This window comes from Rhinolophus sinicus, chromosome 5 (genome assembly GCF_057876585.1).
Source record: "Rhinolophus sinicus isolate RSI-liver-muscle chromosome 5, RSI-T2T, whole genome shotgun sequence".
Taxonomy (NCBI): domain Eukaryota; kingdom Metazoa; phylum Chordata; class Mammalia; order Chiroptera; family Rhinolophidae; genus Rhinolophus; species Rhinolophus sinicus.
The window spans coordinates 107,496,002-107,512,461 of record NC_142505.1 but is presented as its reverse complement, the minus strand read 5'-3'; the positions used below and the strand labels follow the sequence as shown (position 1 = coordinate 107,512,461).

Genomic DNA, 16,460 nt, shown 5'->3' with positions numbered 1-16,460 from the left:
CCAGACGACTGGATTTTCCCTGAGAGTTACATGACCTTGGGAAAGTCACTTTCCTCTCTGTGCCCCAGTTCCTTTTTCTTTCAAATGGAATAATAATAGTCTCTACCCCAAGAGATGGTCGTTCGTAAGGATAAAATGAGTGCTTTGAACGTAGTAAGCTCTCAATCGTGTTGGCTGCCATTAGAATTGCTTGAGGACTTGGGAGCATTTTGTTGTTTATCGAGAATTAAGAAAAAAATTATGCTTGAGAAAAAAATAATACTTCAAGTTTACAAATCGAGCTTCAAATATTTAACTCTTTAATATTATTCAAAGGTCTGGTTGTTAGGTCTGGTATTCAAAATGTACTAAATGCATAAAAAGAATAAGAAGATGTATTAATTTTTAAATGTGTAACTTTGCATTGAATAATAATTTTACAGTAGCCACCCTGAAGTTGATGTTGATGTGACCCCTCTTTGCCTACTTCCTGTCTATTGGCCAGGATTCCCCACAGGCACCCCTGACCCCAGAACCCTGCCCTCCCCTGGGCTCTCACAGCACCTGTCGGGATGTTAATTCTTGTCATTGAAAATCTTTCTAAAGCAGGTCAGTGGGTCTGTCGATCCTACCTAGCAAGGTGGTAGAATGAAAACTCCCTTTGGAAACAGAAGCGCAGCAGCCCTGGGGTTAATATACCCACCACAAATCCTCACTGTGCTGCACTGGAAATGTAATTGTGGGATGTGGGGCCACTGAGCTGATAATAATCACCCCCAGATCAGCTCTGGAGAGGCTTTGGGGCTACATCCTATGGTAGCCGGGAAGGGGCAAAATGGAATTCAGCATGAGCCCTTTGTTGAATTTACCATGGCTCCAGGCCTGGGTCTTGGTCTGTCAGGGCAGCTGGAATTTTCAGACCTCAGGACACCCAGTCACCCTGTTGAAATTCATGAGAAACTTAGGGAAGATAAGATGCTGGGTTATTAATTCATCATGGGGAAGGTTCTTGACAGGGGTGGAACCTTTAGGGCCAGTCTCCCAGAGGCTCAACAGGTGAGGCAAAGGTGAGCAGGGACTCCAGCATACCATGGGACAGTGGAGGGGGGATGGCCTCTTGGTGGCTTTCAAAAGGTCAGGCTGAGGCCCAGTGCCCTGACCCATTCTCTGCAGAGACCACCTGGGCAGACTGCTCATGCCCACCAGAGGGATATTTTGGGGCACACTGTATCCTCCTTTTTAGTGTTCCAGCTGACCCTGCCTAATGGGTCCATATAGTATTATTCCAAACAGGGTACAAATTTACACATATGTTCATGGACTGAATTGTGTCCCTTGAGAAATTCATATGTTGAAGCCCTAACCCCCAAAGTGACTGTATTTGGAGGGAGACAGAGCCTTTAAAGAGGTAGTTAAGGTTAAATAAGTTCATAAGGGTGGGCGCTAATCCAATAGGATTGGTGTCCTTATAAGAAGAGGAACAGCCACTAGAGACAGCTCTGTCTCTTCCAGAGCATGAAGGAAGAGAGGTCACGTGAGCACAGTGAGGTGACGGCCATCTGCAAGGCAAGAGAAGAGGCCTTCAAATGGAACTGCCTTAGCGGCACCTGGATCTTGGACTTCCGGCCTCCAGAACGGTGAGACACATTTCTGTTGTTTAAGCCTTCCAGCCTGTGGTACTTTGTTAGGGCAGCTTGAGCTGACTAAGACAAGAGCCGATGGGCAATAGGAATACATTGGTAAAGAAAGACAGAAAGACAGCTTACTGTCTAGGAGGGGAAACAGATGATAAGTGAGTAAATAAACCATTTCAGACTGTGAGGTTATTGGGGGAAAATACAGGATTGTGACAGTGGGGGCAATGGTTTTCTTATATTGAGCCTTAAGGAAGGCCTTTTTGAGGTGACATTTGAGTTGATCAAAGATGATAAGGAGCTAACTTTGTGCCTCTGAGAGGAGAACATTCCAGACAGGTGTTGGTGGGCATGAGGCACAGCAAAGCCATTGTTGCTGGGAGGTTCGCAGGGCCAGGTCGTAAGCTTGAGCTGAAAAGTCTTTGGAGGGTTTTAAGCAGAAGGGCGTGATCTAATTTACCTGCGAGGTATGACATTGACACCGTCCCCAACCTCTAATTCAGGTGATAGAAAAGAAAATAGGTAAAAATCATAACAGCATGATGGGTATTTTGCTAGAAGCTATGACCATGAGGAAGTGAAGGGATTTCACCAGTGTTAGGGCTAGGCCTAGTTATGGTTCTTTCTGGTGTGCCATTAAACGGAAACTTATCAAAGGATTTGCCTACCTGCTGCTTTTTTCTCTCCCCTCCCCGCCAACAATATTAAACAACCAGTCAGCATGCTGGTTTCAGCCCTCAGATTTTTCAACCTTCCCCAACTTTGCACCTCCTACTTCTTGTGGGAGAGGGGAGTGGGCCACTTCTTCCATGTGGAAAGGGGTGTTCTGACCTATTTTATTTCTCCTGGGGCAGAAATAATTGGCACTAAATACATCCACTCGCAATCTTAGCACTTCATTGGAGGCTTGTTCTTGAGTGGCAACATGAAACAAGGAAGGAGCCTGTTTCCCAACAGGGCACTTTGCCTCCAAGCTATCTGCAGGTATTGCAAAGCTCTATTTTTGCAAGGTGTGAAACGTATCTCTCTAGAAAGGGAACACAGAGATTTTGGTGAGTTAGTGATGCTGGGGAGTGCGGGTAGGAACAGTCAGGAAAGGGTAGGAGGTGGAGCCAGGCCCTGGAAGTGGTAGAGGTAGATCAAGTCAGCACTTTCAAGCTCTGACCAGCTAACATGGTAACCAGGGGTTACCAGGAGCAACTCACTCTTCACTCCCTCCCATACATGGAATGGAGTCTGTATGTGAGGCAATGACTGGGGTCTGAGACGGTTCAAAGGGCGCCTCTGGAGTCACAGGGCCAGGAGCCACCACGTGCCAGTCAACAGCTGTAGGAAAAAATAAGAATGTTAAGGTCCGCCTCCCCATCAGATCATGAAAGGGGCGGGGTAAGAGGACTTTGCTGAGCGTTATACGCAGGCGCAACCGCTCATTGCCTTCTGGGAGTTGTAGTCATCGGCACAGTATTGCTACAGGGAGGACTACATTTCCCAAAAAGCCTGCCAAGCCGGGCGCGCACCCGCAGGAAGGAGTGTGCCACGCCAGGTGCTGAGCGTGAGAGGCGCGGAATCTGAGTTGCCAGAGCGGTGCTCAGCACGATGCCCAAGGCCAAGGGGAAGACTCGGAAGCAGAAATTCAATTACAGTGTTAACCCGAAGTGTGTAAACCGGAAGGCTCGATGGAAGGCAGCGCCACGGATTGAGTGGCGAGGGACCCGGGGTTCAGGACACCGGGGGCCGGGACCGCCAGCGAGATGATGGTTCGGTTGTCTCGCTCGCGTTGCTTGTAGCTCCCACATCCGACATGCCTGGGACCACGTCACGTTGGTGCGGCAGAACCTGGCCGAGATGGAGTTGGCTGTGGATCCCCAATAAGGCGGTGCCCCTCCATAAGAGAAAGGTACTGACATAGCAGGGTCCTGGCTGGGACCGCACCCCGCCCCCGCCGTACTTAGCTGGGTTTCAGACCTTGTTCCTGCCCATTACCTTCCTCACGCCCTTCCAGGGTTTGCGACCCCCCCACAGCCAACTCGGCCAGCCTGCACCGATTGTGCTTAAGGGTCCCCTTACGACCTCCGTCGTACTCCCTCCCCAGCACACCTCCGACTTGGGTTAGAGCTTCCCCTTCCCTTCACTAATTTTCTCTCTGAAATGAATTTGTTTGGAGCCCTTGACATCTCAGTAGTATTTTCCAGAATTTATCTTTTTCTGCCCTTAACTTTCCTAATAAGGACTCCCCAGAGTTTGAGATCTTTACACCTTTACCTCTAGGCTTCCCTGGGGCTAGTTTCTCCCAAGTAAGTCTTTCTGGACCACCCTTTTTCCCTCCGTAACTTCATTCCTGCTTTATTTGAATTCACAGCGCTTGTGAATACTTGGTGGGTATAGTATATATTTATCTTATCTGTTCACTGTCTGGGCCTCTTTCCCCCAACATAATCTCCGTGGGGACAAGTACTGTGTTTCGTTCACTCTAAGTCCCCGGTGGTACTTAAGATGTGATGTGCAGTAAATAGTTAACCTAATGAGTGGGCTTGCTGACTGAATTCGTCCCATTGCCTTTACGCCAGTTTTTTATCCCTTCGTGCTAGAGGGAAATGGCACTATTGTTTCTTGAACAAATACAAAGCTGCAGCCAAGCACTTTCAAGTTGCTCCTCCCCATAGAGGAGATCCAACGTCTCCCCCTCATTGTAAATTATAAAGCACTTTCGTGTGCATTATTTCATTCTATTATCATCTAAGAAGTGAGGCAGACAAGGGGTATTATGCCAATTTCATGTAGGCACAGCAAGGAATTGCTTGCTTGAGTCTCTTGGGAACCGTGAAGCCTCCAGGGCGTTGGTTCTCCTTGTCATCTACTCCTGCCTGCTCTTGCGCAGGGATTCTTGCGGGTAATGCAGTAGTGTTGGGATGGGCATGAGCCGCTGGAATTTTACCTCATCCAGGGTCCTTTGTCTACTGGTCTCACTAGCTGTCCTCTGCAGGTCAAGGCCATGAAGGTGGACCGAGAGGAAAGGCCTCAGGAGCTTGTGCGGAAGCCCTCTCATAGACTACGTACGCTACATGGTGGAGAGCCATGGGGAGGACCGCAAGGTGAGTGGGTCGGCCCGGCAGGAAGAACCACTGGGCCCGTTGGCAAGGCACCCGGGCCATTCACAATCTGATCTGCTTGCCTAGTGCCTAGTTCCTGAGACTGAGCAGAAACAAAGGGAAGACTCTAGGAAAGCAAGCCCACTGACAGAATGCTTATCGCTGGGATAGGCTGAGTGGCTGTCCCACAGGTATGTTGTTTTATTTGCATGGTATTTTTAAAGAACTTGAAATAGTTGTCATTTTAATTATGGGAGGTTTCAAATAAACATCCATGTTTTTGGCTTCTGTTAAAAATCAAAAGATCTGGCTACACTGGACCCCTGCGCCTAGACCAGATTTGTTGACTGTGCATGGAGCCCACACCACTCAGCTCGCCCTAGCTCCTGCCTGGTCCCTGTGGGCATCTGCACCATTCTCCCCACGTACACCATGGCTTGGGAGGTGAGGAATCGAACCTCAGGGACCGGAAGTGGCTTGCCCAACTCCGGCTGAGCTAACATTTGAACCTCTGCCTGTCCAGCCTTCTAGTGGCTCTTCTCCCTTCTAAGTCTATGGCCCAGGATGAGAATTACTATCAAGATTCTCCAAAACAGATTCAGAATAAGATCAATGTCTCTAAGCATTTTTACCCAGCGGCGTGGCAAGCCTTCGTTCATTCTTTGCAGAAGAATGAGATGGCAGTTAAGTGACTGGTTTATATCTGCCCCAGATGATGCCTCATCCTGGACCCGAGAAGCTGGAGCCAGGGTTTAAGGCAAGGAGGGGTGTGTGGTTACAGGTGGATCTGGCCAAACCCCATTCTCTGGGGCCAGGCCTGCCTGATCTGGGTGAGGTGAGGAGGCGATTATTCGTAGGACTACAAGCAGGACGTGGGGTTGTCACTGGGCATTGTCTTGGTCTAGACACTTCATCCTCAGCTACTGAAAATACAAAAATCCTCTTGTTCCTGACGTTTCTCCTACAAGCACCTAAGATGTTTCTTCTCACTGCTCTAGTGAAGGGCTTAGTGTTTTTACATCGATTTCACATAAAACCCTGTAAGGTGTGTGATTTTATCCTCATCTTACAGGTAAGGAAACTGAGGCTTGAGAAGCATTAAAGGGCAGGAAATTGAAATCAAGTCTTTCTGACAACTAAGCCTAGGCTCTCCCTTGCTGCCCTCCCCTTTGGCTCCTGAAGGCAGCCCCTCTGTCCCACATGGTCAGGACAGGCTGGGCGAGTCCCGGAAACCCCTTCCCTGTTGGGCTCAGCTCCCTTAGACTGCAGTGACTGGCCACTAACTAACCCCCTCGAGCACAGGCGTGAGGCTCTGGTGTGCAGCAGGGCTGCTGAGGCCCCTCACTACTGGCCTTAACTTCTGTCCTTCACAGCATCCATTGATGCTTGGACGAAGCTGGCCCCTTACTGTTTTCCTCATTCAGGTGCCAGTGTTAGGAAGCCTTCCCTACCACTGTCCCGTGCCCCGGGCTGTGTAAGCGTCCTGTAGTCCCCATGCCCAGACTTCCTGTAGTGGTACCACCCCAGTCAGAACTGCCTTTCGGTCTGCTTGACATCCCCTACCAGACTGGGCGAGTGCAGGGACCTGGCCTGGAATCCTCAGAGCCCGACCCAGGGGGGCTGGGGGAATGCTTATAGAGTGGCTGACTGCATGGCCCTGTGACCTCCTTGCTGACCTCTGGCGTGGAGGCAGTCAGAAGATGTCCTTGCTCCCATTCCCACACCTCAGCTGACAGGGTCAGAGCCAAGCAGCGGGAGAGCCTTTGGGTACCTCCCAGAAGGTACTCTGTTAGCCCAAAGCTTACGTTCCTTACCCCCACATGAAGGGCCAGGGGACTGGGACTTGCTGTTGACAAACTATCACAGGAAGTGTTCGGGGACCGCCCTCCATAGCTGCCCCTCACTGGGACTGCAAGTACCCAGCACGGACTCCTCAAAGTCAGAATTCACTGAAACCACTTCCGAGTTTTTGGCATTTATTGTATAGTCCCTCAAACGCCACCAGCACTCTACCTTATGCAGTCTGGGTTTGCGAGGCATGGGCGGAAGCAAGGCCTCTTTACGTTCAGATGTTTACGGGAATCCTCCCTCTGTCCCTTAATGGGCCCATCTCCCAGAGGCAGCAGACGAGGAAAAGCGGAAAGTTCCCCTTTTCAGAGCTACCAGGAAGGATGGGCTGTGTGAGGGTCAGTGTCAGCGGCACCCTGCTCGGACGGTCCCGGCTGAGGTCTGGGCAGCTGCACAGGATGACACCACAGGCGAATTTCAGCAGCTGGTGCAAGATGCTGACAGTTGCCACTAAACTAGCCTACGAACAGGATGTTTTTCAAAGGCAAGTGGAAATGTTTTTGGGAAATCTGATGTTTCCTTTCGACAGACAGGCCAGAGTTGGGAGGTTTTCGTCAGCACCTCTGTGGAGGACCAGGAGGCAGTGAGGGGCTGACTTCTTTCCCTACCCGGTCTTACAGCTGGTTCCACGGCGTCCGCACAGGCTTATAACGGGCAGTCTGGGCACCATGAGGTATCAGAGAAGGCTTCTGGGGATGGGCAGTCGGTCCAAGGTGGGGTCCCAGCAGCCTCCAGAGCCGTCCTAGCCAGACCATCCACATGTCCAAGCTCTGGGCCAGATGCTCTCCTCCGCTCACCGAATGGCACATCAGAAGCCATGATTCCATTGAAATAACTTATTGAAAGAACAGATGCCCCGCACCAGGGTGAGTGATCCAGACACAGGTTCTATAAGCAAATAGAGCAGAGCCTTCTCGCCACCATCTTCATTATAATACGAGCTGCCCAGACACTCACTCCCTACCCCCACGCTTAGGTAGGTAGGTTGGGAGCTATAGGTCAGGGCAGACTGGGGAACAGTGTCATCCAGGCTAGCTGAGGTGAACAGCTCCAGGTAACGCCCCAAAGCAGTTACTGGGCCTGATCAGAAAGTCACATTCAGGAGTAACTGGTAAGAACTCCAGGCCAAGCGTCTAGCTGTTCTAATGGAAGGCCATTCTCCCGCTTTGCCCAGTCTGGTCCTGGTAGAAGTCAGAGCCAATGGGCACGGTGGCATTCTGCTTGGCAGACGGGCCAGCAGGCCCATCAGAGGAGCAAAGCCGTCAGTTACAACTGCTGAGGCCCACCCACAGGCCAGCAGAACCTCTAGTCCATGCCCGTGTCAGAGGGGGGCACTCTGGACCTTCAGCGCCCCTTCTGGTGCCGCTGGGACGTGTGGGTTCTGAGTGGGCTTTAAAAGTAGCTGAACTGGATAAAGTTAAACCCTATTCAAGTTCACCTCCCCCCGGGGGGGCTTTAAAACCTGTCCTACATAATGATGCTCGATAGACCAAAGGCAGATCTTAATGAGAAGAAAAAGGGCCTCCTCAGCGATGCTGGTTCCCTAGGTAACTTTCAAGCACTGGAGACAAGGAGGGGTTTGCAGAACGTAGAATAAGGTTTCTCAATCTTCCAATGGCAAAATGAAAAGTTGTCAGAAAAGTTTCAAAGGCTACTCTAAAACCCAAGTTATTCCTTACACACTTAAAAGCAGACCAATCACTTAATGCAGAAAGTCAATTGGGATTTCAGAGACAGTGATTCTGTTCTGGAACCCACAGCCCAGGAGCAGAGCAGCCCCTCTTCAGCTCTCACGCCCATTCAGGACTTCCGGCGCTTCCCTCCCCACCACTCTTCTTGCACGAGCCACAGAACTGAAGCACAGAGTAAATGTCAAACGAAATGAAGGCACGTAATCTCTAGTCTCAATTAAAAAGCAAACTGAACTGGATATCCGCTCTAAAAAGAAGTCCATTTGTGGCTGTCGATTATTCAGTGGCCCCAGACAGACAAAAGGCTCCTTCTTTGGCCTGCACTAAAGAGAAGTGTCAATGCAAAGATGGTCCTTAGACTGGCTGGTCCCTGGAAATAGGAGATTGATGGAATGTGCATTGGAGAGAATGCCAGAATCAAAGGGCCCAGAAAGGCTGAGCAATGTACCCCAGGGTACCCTGTGGGCTACTCCCCATTTCTTTTCACCTGGATTTACATGATTGAAATTTCCTCTCTGTCACTTGTTATCCACACAGAAGGAGTTTTGTGTCCCTTTCACATAAATGTCCATGTGGATCGACGGGAAGTACTACGATGCCAGTTAGAGCCTCAAAGGGCTGGGGAAGCTGGAGCTCTGTCTCCAGCGACACGGATAGTTATCACTTTGTTCATGATTCCACCTATTTTTCCCAAGACAATCACCTGGGGTTTTGATTACAGCACCTGGAAACGGCCTAAATCTATGGCCTGTTCCTTTTATAAATAAATAAATAATTACAAGGCAGTTCTGAGGCCAACGCCCAGCTCTGGTCGAGTCTTCTTCCCAAGGACATGGATTCTTTCCTCCCCCACTTATGTAAACATGGGCATTGGCACAGTTCATGCAAGAGCAGCAGCTTCTGTCTCCAGATTGGGGGGAAGACTTCAGGTTCTCTGATTAGGGCATGAATACCACTTAATCTGTAGCCATAAGAGACTGACGGGCCAGGCCTGGGCTTGGTGGCAGCAGGGAGGTTTCAGACAGCTTGCGAGGGTCTCCAGGTTTGTCCTAGCACTTCTAATCCCCCCGGCTGGGAAAAGCATCTCCAAGATAGAAAGAAACACAGAAATCCCCTTCTTTTAAAAATGATGGCCCTGGGCCAGAGAGCAAGAGACTAAGAGACTGCACAAGGCCACAGCCCACTGGGCAGAGCTGGGGCTGCAAGACAATGGGACTTGGAGCCAAGGCTCACTGCGGACGCCCAGAACCTGCCCACGTGAGGGGCATGGAGTTGCCAGGAACGAACAGTCTAAACTGTAAGTACTTCTGACATCTACACTGGTCCTCCACCACCAGGACCTGCAGGGAGGGAAGACCTCGCCGTGTACAGGTCAGAGGAGGGGGCCTCCACTGGTGAAAGCTGGATCCATCACCAGCCCAGAATGAGCCAGGCACCATCCTCACCCACCCTCTGCCTCACCCACCTCCCCGCTTCGGCCTTATACCATCTCACCAGGAAGGTTTCTGCATGGTTCTTGGCCTTGCCCAGGCCCTGCTCATGGGAAGGCAAGCAGGGGAGAAGGGAAGTGCTGCCCTGTGGTTCCAGGCCCAGGCCCAGGCTGGTAAAGAAGGAAGAGCAGCAGGACGGGGTCCCAGGGCTGGGCGGTGGGCAGGCGGTGCCAGTCTAGGAGAGAAGCTCCAAGAGCAGCTTCCAGATGTGCACGGTGCCAGGGTCTTCAAAGCCGGATCCTGCCGGGGCGATGCTGGCTGCCAAGAGGAAGACTTCCCGCTGGGTGGCGACGGCTTGCAGGCCCAGCTCCTGCTGCAGCTCCACCACGCTCATGGCCTCGCCCAGGTCCTGGGGTGAAACAGCCAGTGGGGACAGCTGTCGTTTCCCAGCACCCAGCCTTGTCACCCAGGAGATGAACTGTTCCTGGGCTACTTCAGGGAACACTGGGCCGCTCCGTCTAAACTCTCTTCCTCATCTCTGACTGCTTTGCGCGAATCTCCTCTCATCCCATCATCAGCCACGGTGGTGAGAAACAGCACTTCCTGTGCGCCAGGCATTTTGATAGGCACTGAAGTCTTACTAATTCTCAGTCTGCACTTAACTGATGGGGAAATTGGCTCAGGGAAGGTGAAGTCACTCAGTCAAGGAAATAGTGATTAAGTGGCAGAGCCAGGTTTCAAACTCAGGGTGGTGTGATACCCAAGCGTGGGCCCCTGAGAAGCATCCTAGCTGTTCCCTAAACTCAGCAGTGGAGAGACCTACCGGAGGGTCACTTCCAGACAAGGGCCTTGCCTCCACCAGACTTTGAGACACTGGCCGAGGAGAAAGAGGCCACTACAGAGCACAGCTGGTGAGGGTACGTTTTAATTTCAACCCGGACCCAAGATTAAAATGATTCTTGGAGCAACTCATGGAATGCTGGGACCTTAGGTGCTGTCTCCTATAGGTCCAAAATTGCTATAAATTATAGTTTATTCCTAGGATTACGTAATTTATTGGCCAAACTGGGGTACTTCTGAGACTCAAAGGGGCACTATTATTAATTATACCAGAAAAACAGGCATAAATGGGGACTGTCCCAGGCAGACCAGGACATATGGTCACCAATTTATAAATGATTGTCAAATATTTCCCACTAGGCAGGGGGAACCTGAGGTCAAAGACGTACAGCCTCTCTCCAGACAGGTTGGGAACATGTCCTGTGGCTCTCAGGGACATGGGCACAGGTCACAAGAAACATGACAGGCCTCCGTACAGTGGCAGTTGCACATGGTGTTGAGGATGGCACGTTAGGTCTGACACTGAGGGTTGCTGGGCCAAAGCAGCCCCCTGGCACCCAGGAGAGGTACGTGTAGTGCGTAAGAGCAGGGACTTGGAGGGAAACCTGAGTTCAAGTCCTGACGTTGCCACTTCCAGCTGTAAGTTGGCACTGAGTGGTAACAGCAGGGCCTATCGTGGGGTTTTGTAGGGCTGAAGTCCGGGCATGGTTGGCAGGTGCCTGGCACTGTGCCTGGCACACTGTAATACACAAGAAATATTACATAATCCATTAACTTTTCATCACTTCCCAGCTAGAGCTCTTGGATCTAGAACCGCAAGTCACAAGAACACAGCGGAGTGGAAAAGGCACAGGTTTTGGAGTCCGACATCCCAACTCCATGCTTTTCAAGGTGTACAACCTTGGCGAGGTTGCAGAATCTCTGAGCTTCAGGTTCCCCTTCTATAAAACGGGACTAGTCGCCCACAGCTTGGAGGGTCAACAGAAGCATAATATCAGGTGTCATTCAAAACCACACCTGCATCTTGTGGCTACTTAGGATTATTTTTCCCATTTCTCCAGGATGACAGGCAGGCACAGGGGAAGGCGGACAGGATGAGGACTCGGGGTGAGGAAAGAGCAGAGGCAGAGGTGGGGGACGGCGCTCCGCCAGGCGCCCAGGTCGCGGGCGGGGCCTGTCCCTCCCCAGTGCACCTGAGCCGGCCTCCCGCAGCCCTGACCTGCTCACCTGCTTGTTGGCCACGACGACGACAGGCAGGTCGGGGTCCTTGTCCAGCAGCTTGTGCAGCTCCTGCCGAGCCCAGGGCAGCCGCGGCCGGTCAGCCGAGTCCACCATGAACACCAGCACGTCCACTTCACTCACAAACTCCTTCCAGTAGAAGCGCAGGTTCTGGCTGCCACCGACTGAAGAGAGGCCACGGGCCAGCTCAGAGCCTCCCTGGGCCCTGGCTCTCTCCTCCCAGCCCACCCCTCTACTTCCGGCTTCCCAAGGCTCTACCAGCCAGGCGCAAGGAGGAGGTTCCAGGGCCAACCAGACCTGGGTTTAGCTCTAGCTGACATCTGAGTCTCCCTGGGCAAGTTGCTACCTTCAAGCATCAGTCTCCACTGAACTTAACTAATAGGTAGCAGCAAAACCCAAAGGTACCAGATGCACCTTTCAGATGACTGGCGTATAGTAGGTGCTCAAGAAATAGCACTCGCCAGCTCTTTCACTGACTGCCTTGCCTCCTGCCAATCCCTAGCTTCCTCCTGGTCTGTGGTGCCTGCGGTCAGAAGCCAGGACTCCCTGCTCTGCCTACGCACAGCCATTCTCCGTTCCGTTTCTCTTGTTCCACCTGGTCACCAGCCCATTTTCTTTCCCTAGGAATGCCATACTCAGGCCTACCACCACATACGTGGCTGTCCATGGATCGTCCCCGGTGTGGTTGTCTTCCTGTTCCTCTGTCCCCCTGCACAGCCCCAATGGTCACTGCCTCCTAGTGTTTCTGGTTATACTTCTGACACTTGTGGACTCTAAGCTCTTTGCGAGCCAGAGCCGTTTCCCTCTGGATCCCCCCAAAGCCCTCAGCACAATGCCTGGCACATAGCAGGCACTCATCAAGTATTTACTGAGTGCTTACTAGGTGCCAAGCACTGATCTGGGTGCTGGAGATACAGAGGAGCAAGGCGGGCAAGGGCCCTGCTCTCAAGGAGCTCCCTCTGCAACCAGGACGGACACAGCAGTAACACAAACACGTTTCAGAAGGAAGGAAATAAAACAGAAAAAGTGAAAGTGGCGGGTGGCTTTGGATTGGGTGGTCTGGGAAGGTCTCCCCAAGGAGGTGGCATGTCAGCTGAGTCTGCAGTGATGAGAAGGAACTAGCCATGGGGAGAGGCAGAGGGAAGAACAAGCTCGGTGTGTGAGAAACAAGGTGGTCAGCGTGGCTGAGGCACTGCCAGAGGGAGAGAGGAAGAAGCCGTGACCGGACCGGCAAGGCTAGTCAGGGCCAGACCATGCAGGGCCTGTCAGGCCACAGCGAGGCTGTGGGGAGCCCCTTACAGGTTTTAAGCAAGAGTAACATGATCTGAAAGATCATGTTGACACTGGCCGACATTGGAAGACCAGCGAGGAGACTATTGTCGTACTGAGAGAGGACGGTGGCTTGGACCAAGCTGGCGGTGGAGGTGGGGAGAAATGGACAGACCAGAAATGCCTGCTAGACAAGGCTGACAACCAGCTAATGAAATAGATACGGGAGGTGGGGGAAGGGAAGAGTTATCAAAGATCCACAAAGGCCCATTGCCAGTTGGGCTCCAGTACTGACAATGTAGGAAACCACAGAAGCTGAGTATTGTAGGAAGGGAAAGCCCCAGGACTTGAATGGGAGATCTGGGGTTGAATCCAGGCTGAGTGACCCTATGGAGGCTGGACTGGACTGGTCAGACCCTTGGGTACCAGGAAAACACCAAACGCCTTCTCCCAGGCTTGGAGGAGAGGGGCACTTCTGTCAGACAGAGTGGCCTCAAGTGTAGAACCCCCACTTGACCTTTCTGTGTCACAGGCACAAAAGAGGGAGATGGGGGAAGCTTGTTGAAAGGACCAAATCCCAGGTAAATGTCAGTGTTTGCTATTAATACAGTCAGGAAGGAAAGATGTAGCCAGGATAGACCAGCGAGTGCCTGAGACCAGAGGAACTGGTCCCCTTCAGGTAAATGGCCAGGCCCTCAGAGTCTGGTCCCCTACTGAGCATGTAACTAAACCCACCCAGTCTATGGTCTGAGTCCTCTGGCTGTCGGGAAGCCCACCTGTCCCCACCAAGCCTGTGGCTGGACTCAGGTGGCTAAGTACTGCTGCCCTCTCAATACCCTCTCTGCCATCCTCTCCCAGGACCCCAAGAAGCCTAACACTGAGGGCAGGGGGCTGCTCAGGCCCTCTGATCACTCACTCAGCAAGCTTCCCAGGTACCTGCTTTGGGGTGGGCCCTCGGGGCCAGAGCTGGATCAGACCCATCTGTGTCCCAGGGGCCTAGTCAGGGACAAGGCTGGTATGTGGCAAATACTGCAGCAGAAGAAGAGCTCAGAGGAGGCACCCTTAATCTAGCCTGGGGTCAGAGAAGACTTCACAGGGACATCATGTTTGACCTAAATCTTGAAGGATGAGTATTAGTTTATCAAAGGAAGAAGGGCTTTCCAGACTAAGGGAACAGTGCTCTCAAAGGGCAGAAGAAAACACAGCAAGTACCCTTCAGAAATAAGCAATGTGGATAGTGCTTAGCATCGAGAGCCAGTCTGCAGTTTCCCCGTGTGCGTAAGAAGGGCACTCGCTGTTCCCAGTTGTATGGAGTCGTTGGGAGGATTACTCAGTGCAGTCTGCACCGCAGAACAACATTGCTGTCAGTATCGGACTGCATATATCACAGTGGTCCCAGAGATTATGGAGCCTAGTGAGGTAGGGCAATGCACTGCAATTGCCCACAGTATTCAGTAACAGGCGTACAGGCTTGTAGCCTAGGAGCAATAGGCTGTACCACTGAGGTTTGTGTAAGTACACTCTGATATTCCAACAACGATGAAATCGCCTAAGGATGCATTTCTCAGACTGTATCTGGGTCCTTCAGCGACGCATGACTGTATGTCAAATGACTGGCATACAGGAAACTTTAGCTGTTGGTATCTGTGTCAGGCAGGTGGGCTTCAGAAGTGAGGGACAGGCAGGACCAAGCTGGAGCTGCCTGTTCATGAAGAGCCCCCACAAGTCAAAATACAGGGCTTGGACTGTATCCTGTACCCCAGGCAAGTATGGGAAGGATTTCATACAGGGGAGTGTTCTGCTTAGATACGCATTTTGGTGCCACCCAAAGACAAAGAGCTGCGACTTGGGTCCAATTCTGGTAATGGGGAGATGGGGTATGGATGGGGGTGGGGGAATCTGCTCACTCTCTAGCAGGTCCACCTCGAAGTCCTTGGTGGGCAGTCGCACGGAGTTGAAGCCCCAGGTGGGGATGTGGCCTTCCAGCGGTGGCTTTCCAGACAGCACGCGCAGGAACGTGCTCTTCCCGGAGCCATCCAGCCCCAGCACCAACACCTCGCGCTGCTCCAACTCCTCCAGCTCCGGGTCCTCGTCCTCCTCGTCCTCGGGCTGCGGGGCACAGGTCAGGCTGTGGCCTCATCCTCCCCGCGCCCCTCCCGAGGTAAGACCGAAGGCACCAAAGCTCCCGTCCCCTCCCTCCACCCATCAAGGGCCTGATGCAATGGGACGAGCGCGGCCTTTGAGTCATTATCCCCAACTCCAGGCTTTTCCTGAGTGACATCGGCCAATTCCTTATGCCCACGTCCCAAGGCCGCACGGACCATCGAGTCGGGGAAACAGCGTAGAGTAGCCACGGACTCGCTGAGGGGGCGGAGGACCTCTCCCGGCATCCCCCGAGCCGCGCGCACTGCGCAGGCGCCGGGAGGCTGCGGGCTGCACCCCGCGTGGGCCCGATGCTGCTCCCGGGCCGCGCCCTCCGAGCTCCCACGCCTGCGAGGACACCTGAGTCCTGCTGCGACGCTGGGCGGCGCCCCCAGCCAATCGGCCACCCGTCCCTGGCTTCCGAGGCTCACGATGGCCTGCTGGTGGGGACGCCAAGCCCTGGAACCAGGAGGGTCCCGCGCGCGCAGGGTCGCTGCCCACCCCTTGGCCGCTCGCGCGGAGGGGCAGGCCCCGGCCCAACACTCACTTCCCACTCGTCCCACTCGGGGAAGCGGGCAGGCTCCGCGCCCCACCAGCCCTCGCCGCGGTCCCAGCGCCGCTGTCGTCCACGGCCGAAGTAGGTCTTCCAGAGAATGAAGAGCACCGAGCCGAGCACGGCCGCGGCGCCGCCCAGCGCCAGCACTAAGGGGCTCAGAGGCCGCGGCGCCATCAGGCCGGGCGCAGGGCGCGGGTGCGGGCTGCACAGGCCAAGCCAGCCGGCACGCCGAAGATGGCCCCGCTGTGGCTGCTGTGGCCGCGCCCACCTACCCACCCAACCCAGTCCCGTCCTACAAGCCCCACAATGCACCGCCGCTGTCGCGACTGCGTCCGTGACAGCGGTAGTTGGGGCGCCGGCGGGAGCGCAGGGACCTCCCGCCCCCTCCCAAAGTGCGGAGTGGAGCGGGAGACTGTGCCTGGGCAGGACTGGTGACGGCTTGTCATCAACGGCACCTACCGAGCATTTGCTGTATTTCGATGTTAGCTCAGGACTGTTCTGGGTAACCCTTCAAACTGTGCCTCGTAGGGCAAATCGAGGCCCAGGTCTTAGTGCATTGATACAGCCTGCATTCAAACCCAAACGACCTGTTTCCTGAGCATCCCTCATCGCCTCGGGGAGGAAATGGCTACAGTAGCTTGTCTAATTTGTTTGTGGCTTTTTTTTTTAGCACGAAGATGCTCACCGAGGATTTAGTTCAAAGTGAGGAAAATAACTCCCAAATGCCATCTTTATGAAGATTA

At 53.1% G+C, this 16,460-nt stretch overlaps 1 protein-coding gene and 1 long non-coding RNA gene across 2 annotated transcripts; one reads left to right on the top strand and one right to left on the bottom strand.

Annotated features, from left to right (window-relative positions):
* Positions 1-3,004: 3,004 nt before the first annotated feature.
* On the top strand, positions 3,005-6,668 carry LOC109437300 (uncharacterized). The gene is made up of 3 exons (XR_016021387.1): positions 3,005-3,510; positions 4,597-4,893; positions 5,007-6,668. It is a non-coding gene; the product is annotated as an uncharacterized LOC109437300 (long non-coding RNA).
* ARL10 (ARF like GTPase 10) lies at positions 6,662-15,984 on the bottom strand. The gene is made up of 4 exons (XM_019716488.3): positions 15,709-15,984; positions 14,927-15,128; positions 11,739-11,914; positions 6,662-10,080 (listed from the first exon to the last, which is right to left on the bottom strand). The coding sequence occupies exons 1-4, from the start codon at positions 15,889-15,891 to the stop codon at positions 9,907-9,909; spliced, it is 735 nt and encodes a 244-aa protein (XP_019572047.1). The 5' UTR covers positions 15,892-15,984; the 3' UTR covers positions 6,662-9,906.
* Positions 15,985-16,460: the final 476 nt, after the last annotated feature.

Excerpts from the sequence above, each read along its gene's own strand:
- ARL10 (XM_019716488.3), bottom strand. The coding sequence starts at position 15,891 with ATGGCGCCGCGGCCTCTGAGCCCCTTAGTGCTGGCGCTGGGCGGCGCC. Across the intron at positions 15,129-15,708 it reads CCGAGTGGGACGAGTGGGAA|CCCGAGGACGAGGAGGACGA; the intron begins GTGAGTGTTGGG and ends TGTGCCCCGCAG. Across the intron at positions 11,915-14,926 it reads CGAGGTGGACCTGCTAGAGA|TCGGTGGCAGCCAGAACCTG; the intron begins GTGAGCAGATTC and ends GCCTCTCTTCAG.